General features: G+C 35.3%; 1 protein-coding gene across 1 annotated transcript in view; it reads right to left on the reverse strand.

Moving 5' to 3' along the window:
* Nucleotides 1–12917, reverse strand: part of LOC115218386 (tyrosine-protein kinase TXK) — a 156400-nt gene that overhangs the window by 9562 nt on the left and 133921 nt on the right. The window contains exons 10-14 of the mRNA XM_029788167.2: nucleotides 10970–11085; nucleotides 8643–8717; nucleotides 6953–7017; nucleotides 4669–4772; nucleotides 3354–3442 (exon numbers count right to left, since the gene is read on the reverse strand). Coding sequence (XP_029644027.1) covers nucleotides 3354–3442; nucleotides 4669–4772; nucleotides 6953–7017; nucleotides 8643–8717; nucleotides 10970–11085 — 449 coding nt within the window. The remainder of the gene's footprint in view (nucleotides 1–3353; nucleotides 3443–4668; nucleotides 4773–6952; nucleotides 7018–8642; nucleotides 8718–10969; nucleotides 11086–12917) is intronic.

The following is a 12917-nucleotide window of genomic DNA, read 5'->3' on the forward strand; positions in this document are numbered from 1 at the left end:
TGGAACGAAGAATCAGCTCTTACTTGATAATCTAATTATCAGGAACTGCAAGAGAAGACACACAAACCTGAGCATGGCATGAGTTGACTATGATAAAGCATACAATATGAAACTATACTCCTGGATAATAAAAACAATGGAAATGTATGGAGTAGCAGAAAATATGAGAAGCCTTATATAGAATAGCATGAAATGCTGGAGAAAATTGACAGCAGGGAATCAAGTATTAGGAAGTGGTGAAAAATTAAGAGAGGTATCTTCCAGAGGGACAGTGTCCCCACTGATCTTCATGCTGGGAATGACCCCACTATGCTGGGAATGACCTGAGATGAACAGGAAGTCAAGAAAGCACCTAATGATGCATGGAGCCCATAATCCACATGTGGATACTGATTGCCTATACATGAAGAGAGCAAACAGAGGAAGTGGACTGAAAAGTGTGGAAGACTGTGTGTGTATCGAACTCAAGAGCTTAATGAGATACCTAACCCAAAGTAAGGAGACCTTGCTAATGACAGTTAGGAACAAGGGAGTAATGAAAGCAGAGAAAAAGGAAAAAACATAGAAGTGCAAAAAGGACATGAAGAAGAATTACACAAAAAGGGATTACACAATCAATTCCATGCAGCCACAACAGAAGTTTCTCAAAAAAATAGGTGGGATTAACTGATGAAAGGAACACTAAAAAAGAGACCAAGAGCACTATACTGGCAGCACAAGACCATGCTTTGGCCACGAACTGGAGGATCAACTTTAGGAATGAGTAAGTGTCTCTGCTGTGTAGCATCTGCAATAGAGTGGATAAAACCATTGCCCATATCATGAACGAATACCCTACACTTGCCCTGAACCACTACAAGTTGTGGCTACATGATCAGGTAGTGAAAGTGCTACATTGGAAACTGTGCTAAAAGTGGGGGCTAGAGAAAGGCAAGATGCGGTATGAGCACAAACTGCAGAGAGTGGCAGAGTTGGAGACTAGCAAAATCCTCATGTGTTGAGAGGAATTCTTTGGGGTATGGATAATTTGCACCTGGTATTTTGTGCAACATCCTTAAAGAACCCTCATTCAAGGACATTTTGAGTGGGATGAAAGGCAAGATATGGTATGAGCACAAACTGCAGAGAGTGGCAGAGTTGGAGAATAGCAAAATCCTCATGTGTTGAGAGGAATTCTTTGGGGTATGGATAATTTGCACCTGGTATTTTGTTCAACATCCTTAAAGAACCTTTATTCAGGGACATTTTGAGTGGGATGAGCTACTCGACTTGAAGAAAATTCTACCTGGGCCCCACCTGCAAGGTCATATGCTGTTTATCTTGATATGAAATCAGAATGTTTTGTACATATGGTTATGATGTATGTGCCTGGTGTACCTTTATCAGACAGGTAGTCATGAAGGGTATATTGGGTTTCATATGTTTGTACCCCAGTGTCTTAAACTCAATAATAATAATAATAATAATGATTATGATAATAGTCATTTCTACTGTAAAGTACAAGGCCTGAAATTTTGGGGAAGGATGTTGGTTAATTACATCGACCTCAATGCATGACTGGTACTTATTTCATTGACTCAAAAAGGAAGGAATTTGAACTGAGAACACATTGACAGATGAAATACAGCAAAGCATTTTGTCCAGCATACTAAATATTATAATCCTTTCTACTATAGGCACATGGAGAGTGAAACATTTTTGGTATTATTTATTTACTATTAAACATGTTTCATTTGCTAATAGGAGTTATAAAATTGTACTTGAAGTAGAAAACATGTAATATATCTTCTATTAGAAATTATTCAGACAGGCAATCAAATAATACAAACATCAACATACAAATTTGGAATATTGAAATAAGCAGATGTGCTTCAAAAGGACATATATATATATATATATATATATTCAACAATATAAGGAATGGCCATATAGGACATTTGACTCACTAGAAAGAGCAGCCAAAACTCATACCGCTAAATAGTTGTAATTCTGAAATAGAAAGAATTTTTTGCTACCCTTATATTTATTAATTAATGATTTTTTGGCTAATTTTGAAATTAAATCAGCAGTTTATATTTGCTGCTGAGAAGACCGCGCGATTGCAGCAAGTTTTGAAAATTTAGAGCATATGAACTGGAGGCTTCTTTACCACAGCCTCGTGGACATATACTCGTCCTAGGCTCTCTGCTGACGAGGCACGCCAGATGTAAATGAATTTAATTTAATTTAATTAATTCATTTGCCAAAGTTTTGCCGAAACTATGCATAGTCCAGAGTTGAAAGGGGTAAACGTTTTTATTTCTCTTTCTATTTCAGAATTACAACTATTTAGCGGTATGAGTTTTGGCTGCTCTTTCTAGTGAGTCGAATGTCCTATATGGCCATTCCTTATATTGTTGAATGTATATTATATAGTCTTTGACTATTTTTTCTTTCTCACTAGACCACTGGTGGCAGAGAATTTTTTGCTACCCTTATATTTATTAATTATATATATATATATATATATATATATATATATATATCCATCGTTGCTGCTGCTGCCACTGCCACAACCAGCACCATCATCATCATTTAACATTCACCTTTCATGCTAGCATGGGTTAGATGGTTTGATAGGAGCTGGCCAGGCAGAAGCTTGCACCAGACTTCTTATTTCAAAGATAAATCAAAAGTAGCTAAAAATTTATGTAACTCTCGAAAGCCCTTCCATTTTCAAAGTGATACATCAGTAGGGGCTTTAATTTTATATGGTCAAGAGCATTTCCTCCCAGAAGCATCAGACATATTTTGAAAGCTTCAAATCCTAATGTTGATTTTTCTTTCTGATAAACAAAAGTTCTAGCAGGAAATTGCCGTTTCAACAACATTGTGTACATGCTCTGATGTGTAGCCTTATTCAGCAATTGTTCTCTTCAACTGCCCAGGATAAGTGGTAGCAGCCACCGTGTCAGCACTGCCAGCTTTACTATTATTTTATGCTGTGAAAATTCCGACACTTCTTAAACTTTTCAAACCAGCGTTTATTAGCCAGAAAAAATCTTTTGCATTAGATATTTCACCTTTCTTTTTCTGGAAATTGTCACAAACATTTGGCTCAGTTTTTGAGTTACCATTGTGCAATTGGCACATCACACCAGGCCTGATCTTAGCAGTTAATGGAGTAGCCTGACATAATTTTCTCACTGTTGTCTTGTATTGTTCCCACTGTAAGTGTTGCAGGCTTTAATATTTTGGCAATGTGGAAGGAATGCTGCAACAATGTATTGAAATGATGACTTAGAAACACTATGTCAAGGATATCCACCTCTGCCACCACCACTGCAATAATGAAGAACAGGTAAAACACTTACCATGCTGCATGTATTCCAAGATAATAGCAAGTGGTTTAGCTTTGGTTACAACACCATACAATTGCACCAGGTTGGGGTGGTTAAGTTGCCTGTAAAATATTAAAAGAAATTTTTTTATAAGATTTCACAAGAACAAGGGCTTCACATCAGTTGATAAAGAAAACAAAACAAAACTGAGATGAATAAGAGATGAATTGTTGGTAAATATTTGTTTAGCTCCCTGGTTATCTCTGACTGGCCAGGCCTACGATTAAAAACATTCCATTGATTAAAAGCATTCAATTCATTTATTGTTCACAATCTCAAGTCAGAAAAACTAGGTCTACTGAGGTTTCATTCCCTTCAACTATATTCCAGACAACAGCACACATAAAAATATTGCAGAACCTCCAAGTAATTAGGCCTCGTGAAATTAAACACAGAATATTTAATGATTTAATAAGGAAGCCTTTGAATGATGTGTTAGAAAAAGCAAGCAAATATCCTTCAAATTACACTCTACCATCTTAAAATGAGAGGAATACATAAGTCTTGTCAGTCAAAGATGACCAAGTGACTAAACAACAACAACAGCAGCAGAGTAGTTATTTTCCTTTCTTGCTAGAAAACAAATCTACTGTAAGGGAGTGGTATCAACTGGTGTCCATCAAATAACACAGTCATGCCTATTGTCGACAAAATCCTCAAAATGGATAGAAGAAATATTTTTCCATTCATCATTAGATAATGGTAATTTATTAACTTTTCTAATGATTGGGATCCATGTCTATATCACTGGTAAGAGACTCCATCACACAAGGCAGCTAAAGTACTTGTGCTGTTTGAATTTCTTCAGATCAATCAATCTTTGTTTGGTTTATACAGAAAATAGGGTAAAGAGAATTTTTCAGAAGGGTGCAGCTCAGGAGAAGAATTGGGTTGTGTTTAACTGAGAGTTTTGGATGGAAGTTAAAGCAGAGATGAGAAGGTGAGACAAGTGGTTTGAATGGGTGTTGTTGAGATTTCTATACAATTTGGATATTAGAAGGCCTGATGCTGTAGGGACATAGACTAGACACAGCATGTCATTGGGTCAATGGCTGTAGTGGTTATAACTTGATAACTGGACGTTCTAAAATAACAGACAGTAAAAAAAAGAATTACTTGGACAGCAGAGAGTAAACAACTGAAATATTTCAACATTGGGCATGGTAGTAAGATGATGACTATCGTGGTTACTGGATGTTGTATGTAAATGAATTTGTTACAAATTGGACATGGTAAAAACATTTCTTTTGACCACCAGACAAAGGAGGAAAATGTGTGTATAACTTACGTCATTGTTTTAGCCTCTTCAATGAAGTTGTCCTCCGACATAGTATCAAGTTTCATCACTTTGACAGCCACAATGTTGCTCTTCCATAAAGCCTCGTATACATTCTACAAGATAGATGAGAGTCCAAATGCCAATCATATTATGAAAGTACAATGGGGTAAGAGTGACTGAAGGATAGAGAGATAATGATGAGAAAGTCAGTTACCTTCCTTTAAAAAACTGAATTTTTTATGAATCATAAGATTCTAGAAAGTCAATGCTTAGCTATGGCTTCTGTTGTTAGTGTTAAATAAATAAGAGATAATCTTCATTCTACTTGTGAACGAGATGCTAATCTATGGCAAGTAACTTTTTTTGGTCAAACTTATTTATTTCTCAACAGGCTTACATCACCTTTGCCATGTTTCTATGGTACGGATGCTTTATATGTCAATGAAATCATTTTTTATTTTCTAATTTCAATTCTATTGCTATAGTTTAGCTCTTCTTTCTTTCTGTTCAGTTTGGCAACCAAAATCAAACAAAATTAACAACTTTGCTCTGGAACAGAACTCAGTGAATGTAATTGTGGTGATAGTTCAACATCTTAACCTCAAAGCCACTGTGCATTGTAAGAAAAAGAATAGGTGAACAGATCTGGCCAGCTTTTAGATAATTTAATACTACCATAGCAGAATAGTTAAGAAGTTTGTTTTGCAATCATGAAGTCCTGGGTTTGGTCCCACTGTGTGACATTTGCTAAAGTGTCTTTACTTCGGTTTTAGGTTGACCTGATCCTTGTGAGAAAAATTGGGTAGATGGAAAGTCTGTGGAAGTACGTTTGAAAATTGATCAGCTTTGTCACACTGTGTCACTCATTCTGGTTGAGAATTATGTTAAAGGTACACATGTCTGCAGAATAGTTAACTATTAAACAATGATCCAATGAGCAGGTAGTTCTGTTGATTAAACTTACTACTCATGAGCTAGCAGTCTGAAACATTATTTTATCTATGCCAAAAGGTAGAATCAGTCGAGCACCAGACAAAATGCCTTGATGTAGAATCAGTCGAGCACCAGACAAAAAGCCTTATAACATTCATAGTTCAAACTCCAATAAAACTAAGAACAAGTAAATTTCTGGGGTTACTTTAACACAAAAACAGTTTGCTCATAAAACTTATTTCATGAGTTGGGTCCTGTGTATTATGTTCTCTTTTCTGAGGATCTGACTGGGATGACAACAGTATATGTTGGTCAGCCAAATGCTACATGGTCACAGTGAATAAGAAAGTGTCTCACAGAGGCAGAGAGAAACTGGGACACTGTTTGGAGGGTTGCCCAGGATTACCTGAGCAAATATGAACAATTGTGGATGTAGCAATGTGCCACAAAGGTGCATGTCGCCGTACCTGACCCCCCACAAAATGTCTGATCTTATACCTTTATAACAAATCATTTTATTACTCTCAATGTTGAAAGCAGATTTAACATAATTTGAATTAATGATGTGGAAGGATGAAGCTAAAGAGTTTAAAGTATTTTATCTGCCTCTCTACTACTATTGAAACCTCATCACCCATTTTTGGATCTAATATTGAAGTTTTAGAGGAATTAGTTTTTAAGAGGAACTTGCTTGAAATTTTGAATCCAACATAAGAAATTGTCAACAAATAAAATGGCAGTAGCACAGAAAGAAGAAATGTATTTGAGATTATTCCAAGAATTAGTCTACAATTAAAATGACAATTATAATGTTTATAATTATCTGGGCAAATTTATTCAAAGATGTCTTCAATCACTCATCTTATGGTCAAGCAGAAATAATTAATACTTATCTTCACAGCAAAGATTTTGATACCATTCTGTGATCTGTTTGTGATGTATTAGACCCAGTTTCATTGATATAGTTTAATAATACTGGAGGTGTCACCATATTTGCTACAGATGATTTCACATTACATGACCACTTTTTGTATGGGAGTTGATTAAATTTACACTAGTATATTACTGGTCATTTGATATCAAGAAAGTTATGAACTTTGTAAGGGATATATCTAAGATCTTAAATAAACTTCAGCATTTTATAATTGGTCCTTCCTTTATTGACTCCCTTAAAGGGAATGGATAAGGAATGTCAGCTGTTACTTAAGTTTTATCAACTCTAGAGAGATTTGAAAAGAATAATTGCAAAGAGATGAACATAAATACTATAAGCCATTTTAGGTAGGCACTCTATAACACTTCTGCACCTTTCATTTATGACATTCTTAATGAAAATAAGATAATGAGGTAAATTACTTACTCCAAAACAACCAGAACCTACTAATTTGCCTTTGATTAAATTGGATTGGCTGATTTCCCAGCAATCTGAAGAGATAATGAAAAATGGTAATTAAAAAAAAATCTTAAAATCTACTATTCATATTTATTAATTTGCTATTGGTATTATTATATTTTAGTAGAGTGAAGATATATTTCTGCCTCTTCAATCAAAACACAATCTATTCAAGTATTAGCAAATGAAATCTTCATTGAAATACTAATTAAAAGAACTATAATTTCCTAAGGAATGCTTGCCTTTGATGCCCATAGACAACAATGGTTTGTTTCACAAACTTTTAAAATTTAATTTACACACATTAACATTTTTACTTCCAAATTTCTCCCTGACAACTCATCTTCTTCACACCCCACCCTCCTGTTTCCCAGTCCTTCCACACTCTCAGAAACTTATCTGCACACAATCTGTTGCTGACAAATCTCTCTCCCATGCAACTCATCTTCCTAACCCCTTTCTCTCCAATTATGCTCACTCACTGCATTTCCTCTCTCCTCCATCTCTTACTTTTCTTTTGCACTCCCATGAAGTCACCCATCAATTGTCTGTATTACTTCACATATATACCTCCTTGTAACTTGAAGGTACACTTCAACATATTTTCACCATCTTCTCTCTCTTTTGATGACCTCACTAGTACTTGTGCCATGTAAAGTGGTTGGTGTTAGGAAGGGCATCCAGCCATAGAAACCATGCCAAAGCAGAGCTTGGTTCAGTCCTCAGGCTTGCTAGTTATTGTCAAACCGTTCAACCCATGCCAGCATGGAAGGCAAACGTTAAATGATGATGATGATGATGATCTATGGTGAAGGAGCATCAATGTTTCCTAACATTGAATATCTCAAAAAAATGCTTACTGGTGTATTTGACTGCACTCAAATACAATCTGAGAACTGGTTAAGTGAACAGGGGCATGAAGTGCTCTAATCCAATCATTCATGTTTCCTTTTCTTTAATTATATCTTGTTTTAATTAATGGTCCTTTTTTATTTCTATTCAAATTTATGTATGTAAATACATTCATCATCATCATCATCATCACCATTTAACGTCTGCTTTTCATGCTAGCATGGGTTAGGCACATGTTTTCTTCCCAACCACATGGTTTTGGGTTCAGTCCCACTGTGTAGCACCCTGGGAAGTCTGTTCTACTATGGCCCTGACCAAAGCCTTGTGAGTGTATTTGGTTGACAGAACTGAAAGAAGACTGTTGTGTGTGATTCTTTGTTTTGACATTATGTGACAGTTCTAAAAGACCATTCTATCATACAAGTAGTGTAATTTATTTTCAATCTTTCATGAAAACATGTTCAATTATGGGGTAATATTTTGTTTGGAAACAAGTGTGGGTTGGTGACATAAGAGCCATCTGGCTGCACAAAATCTGCCTCAATGAACTTTGTCTGACTCATACAAGCATGGAAAAACGGACATTAAAACAATGATAAAGATTACACACACACACATATATATTTGTGTGTATACTTCTAAATTTCCACACACATCCTTCCATATGTTGTATAATGTCTCTCACTCTCTTTGTATTTGTAAATGTGATTTTATACCCACATTATCTTTTCTTTCTTTCTAACCCTAGGTGAGAGTTATGTACTTTGTTACATTTCTTAAAGTTTTTGTGGCTAATATCACTTACCGTGTCCAAATCCAGCAGTAGCTGGAACTGTTTTGGCCTCATGAGTTGGAGGATAGCGTAGTCTTGTTTCAAGACCTATTAATACAACCAAATGAATAATGATGGAAGCAACATTCATACCAAAGTACAATTTTAAAATAAACATACAGACAACATAGATGTGTCATAAACTAAATACTAACACCTCTCAACATATAAATCTAATGGTCATGCAGTGATGTCACATTGGCCTAACCTATAATAAAGAGGCAGCAACACAACAACATTCTGAAGATGAGACCATGAAAGTCTAGAAACATTTTTGATAGATTTAGGAAGTTTCTTCTTTCAAACAACAACTTACAAAAAAATATGAAAAAACTTCATAAAAAGAAAAGATAAAATTATAAAACGCTCATGTTTTCAAGATGTGTATTTATCAGCAAAAAAAAAAAAAAATTGATAAATCGGTGTAATATTTATTTTGTGAGTTATGTCCCTTTATAATTGTTGCAACTATCGAGGTGAGGTGGGGGTTTGATGTTTCAGACTAAAATCACTGGAGTTCTCCAAAATGGAAAAATCCAAAAATTGAAACCAGTAACAGAATGCAAACTATTTCAATCCTGCACTTGAAACATTTCTGAAAATTCTAACTCTTATTGTTATAATCATCATCATTTTAACATCCAGTTCTCCATCATATTGACGTATTGTTGAAGGATGCATCTTCAGAGAGGCTTATCATCATTTCTTCTCTATACAGTGTCATTTTATATTAGGTTCAGTGGAGGCGCAATGGCCCAGTGGTTAGGGCAGCGGACTCGCGGTCGTAGGATCGCAATTTCGATTCCCAGACCGGGCATTGTGAGTGTTTATTGAGCAAAAACACCTAAAGCTCCACGAGACTCCGGCAGGGATGGTGGTGATCCCTGCTGTACTCTTTCACCACAACTTTCTCTCACTCTTACTTCCTGTTTCTGTTGTACCTGTATTTCAAAGGGCCGGCCTTGTCACTCTCTGTGTCACGCTGAATATCCCCGAGAACTATGTTAAGGGTACACGTGTCTGTGGAGTGCTCAGCCACTTACACGTTAATTTCACGCGTAGGCTGTTCCGTTGATTGGATCAACCGGAACCCTCATCGTCGTAACCGACGGAGTGCTTCCATCCATATTAGGTTCAACATCCAGAGCTCTGTCAAACTTTACTACAACCACCTCTGCTCTTCTAAACTACCTAGCTACACACTATTACTTCTTCATTCAGCACCAAAACAACAGACCTCCTATCTCACTTCTGTCTGACACTAAAACTGAGTCCATTAGGGTTAAACACTTCTGGAAATTTCACTTTTACTATGTTTCTCCCCACAAAATTTAAACTGAGCATCAACTACATCAACCTATATAAGTAATGGGTGCTATCCCTCCTCCTTCTACTAACTGAAAAGATGAGCTAATAAGGGAGCACTTTCATGGCCACTCAACCTACAAGGAATAATAATCCCAAATCCCTCAGACTACACCCTGCTATTTTAAAAAGGAAAAGATGGGAGGGTCATGGCTAGATGCCTCTGATCATGAATCTGTATTGAGGCAGTGAAAGAATAATAGTATTAGTAGTAGTGAAGGAGGAGGAGGACAAAAATCTGTTTTGGGTACTTTGCATTATCAGCACCCAACCCCTTTTTGATCACCAGTTAGTGATGTCAGTCAACATTAATTCCAATCACCTCTGAGATCAATATTGTATATTGATAGGAGGCAGGTATATCAGATATAATTATCTTTAGTATAACATGTCTTTATGCTGTTGTGGTTTTACCTTAGGTGAAACCTGACTGAACAGACTTTGAACTGTGAGCATCCTGTTCATCTTTTTGTATAGCTAACACAATGTGATCCTTTACTAAATTATTAGAGTGCGAGTAATTTGAGGTAATGTGGCTGCTATTCCTAATATTACAAATTACCATCTGAATGAGAAAGTGCAAAACTGTTGAATTACAAATAGACATAAAAGAAATATAAACAAGTCTGGTGGAAGTTTGAGTAAATGTGGCCTCACAGGACATGCCCCTACTTTACAGCTACATCAGTTACAAATTGTTCACTCAGTGGCCCCGGAGTATGCCCAACAATGATGCAAATTAGTATACTAACAGAGACTCCCTCACTGACTCACTACTTGTCTTTATTTTCTTGACTCCATCACCCTCTGAATAGAAGAAATACAAAATTAACACTGATGAAATTTAGAAAGATGAAACAATACTGCAAGGTATTTAGTATCATGCTTTACTTTTCGTTTTTTTTTTTTAAATTACAATTTGCAAACTCTACTACCTGCAGAGTTATGTTTATGATAATAAATAAGATCAGCCATTGTATCAAAAGTATTTTTCTCGTGCAAGTAAAATTTTCCATCTGGCGTTTCCTTTATATGGTAGTGGCGAGACTTCCTGAAATTTAAAAGGAAAAAACAAAAACTAAATAAATTAATAACAAAATATAATTAAATGTAAAGTAAAACTCCACCCCAACCACCACCAGCCAGAGCAATCTACTTTTGTCATTAATATCCTATCCATGGAAATGTCAAACCTTTCCATGGATAGGTCAAACGGCTGACCTTTATGTGCCTCACAGTAATGATCAACTATTGACTCCATAGGAAGGAAAATGTAAACCAATGCAATATAAAATATTTTAGAATACATCCAATCATTTCTTTTCAGTCCTTTCTTCCTAAAATTATTGTAACCTCAAACCATTCCCATAATCCCATGTTTTCCTTGAATTTGTAACAATTTGAACTAAACATCAACTCCCTTGATCAGTTTAATTCCTTACATACTTTCAGACAAAAAACAAAAAAAAAAAATTTGTTTTCATATATTCAGATTATGAAGATGATCTTTCCTTAAATTATGTTATGCCAGCCTTGAAATGCTGTTTTTTAAGTTGCTTTTGTTTTCACTTTAGCTCTTGGACAATTGCTGGTCTTGACCATCTAGACTGTCTTTTTTTTTTAGTTCTTTCAGACATACATAGCATGTATTTAGGGATACAGTCACCAATATGTCTTACCATATTTAAGATAGTAGAAGATTTGGCTGCAATTTCTAGTAGCTTAACCAATGTTGTAAAAGTCTTTTTCATAAACCTCTGTTTTAGGATAGGCATCTTCCATGTTATGGAAGCATTGCACCACTAAAAACCTTGCCATAATGTGGCAGTTTGAAATATAAAACCTATTTAACTATTGACTATTTAATGTTCTGGAATATCATGTTACAACATAGTTTTTATTCAATGCAATAACATAGCAGGTGCCTTTGTTATGTATGCTGATGTATAATGTCAGAGTTTCTTTAAGCAACTCCTTTTGCATCAGTTATAATAGTGCCAGTTACTCCTCAGAAGTAGCTTCTAGCCTGCATTTCCACTCTGTTCATACAACTCACTCATCCCTCCTTTTGTCATCAATCACCCAAGCTGTGTATACTTCCTTACTCCACATTTCATACTAACTATTTCATCCCATCCTTTCCCCTTGAAAGCCATTCCTCTGAAATTTCTTCTCTGCTCATGTTTGCCCTGTAGCTCTTGAGTTGTAATTATTCATGATCATTTATTCAAGTCAATCTAACTGGTGTTAAAGAAGAGTGATGTCCTTTACTCCATACCAAACCATTAAAAACAGCAAATGTCAAAACTACATCAAATATATTATGTTTTTATTGAATTCATATCATATTTAGTGGACAAGAGCATCATAAATTTACAGGTTTCTAATGAGATAAACAATAATTCACAATATTTTCAATAGTGACAATAACAATGGGGTACCTATGCAACTTGGGCAGAAAAAATATAAGGCATTTTTTTGTCTTTTGAAAACCCCAGCTTATCAATTTGTTTTCATTGTGGTTTACATCGTTCATAGATATATGTCAGCAAAAGTTATGCACACACATTATATATATATATATATATATACACACACATTATATATATATATATATATATATATATATATATATATATATATATATATATAGGGAGAATTTACGAAAAAAACAAAAGAGGAAGGCAGGTGGTGTACAAAACAAACAGATGTATTAGTATAATGCTCAAGAATAGAAAAAGTCTTTTATGTTTCGAGCCTATGCTCTTCTACAGAAAGGGACACAGAAAAAAGGAGAGAAACAAGGAGAGAAAAAAAGGAGAGAAAAAAAATGTGTGTAGTGGCAAACGATCCATCATGGCATATATATATATATATATATAT

Source organism: Octopus sinensis, linkage group LG13 (assembly GCF_006345805.1).
Source record: "Octopus sinensis linkage group LG13, ASM634580v1, whole genome shotgun sequence".
NCBI lineage: Eukaryota > Metazoa > Mollusca > Cephalopoda > Octopoda > Octopodidae > Octopus > Octopus sinensis.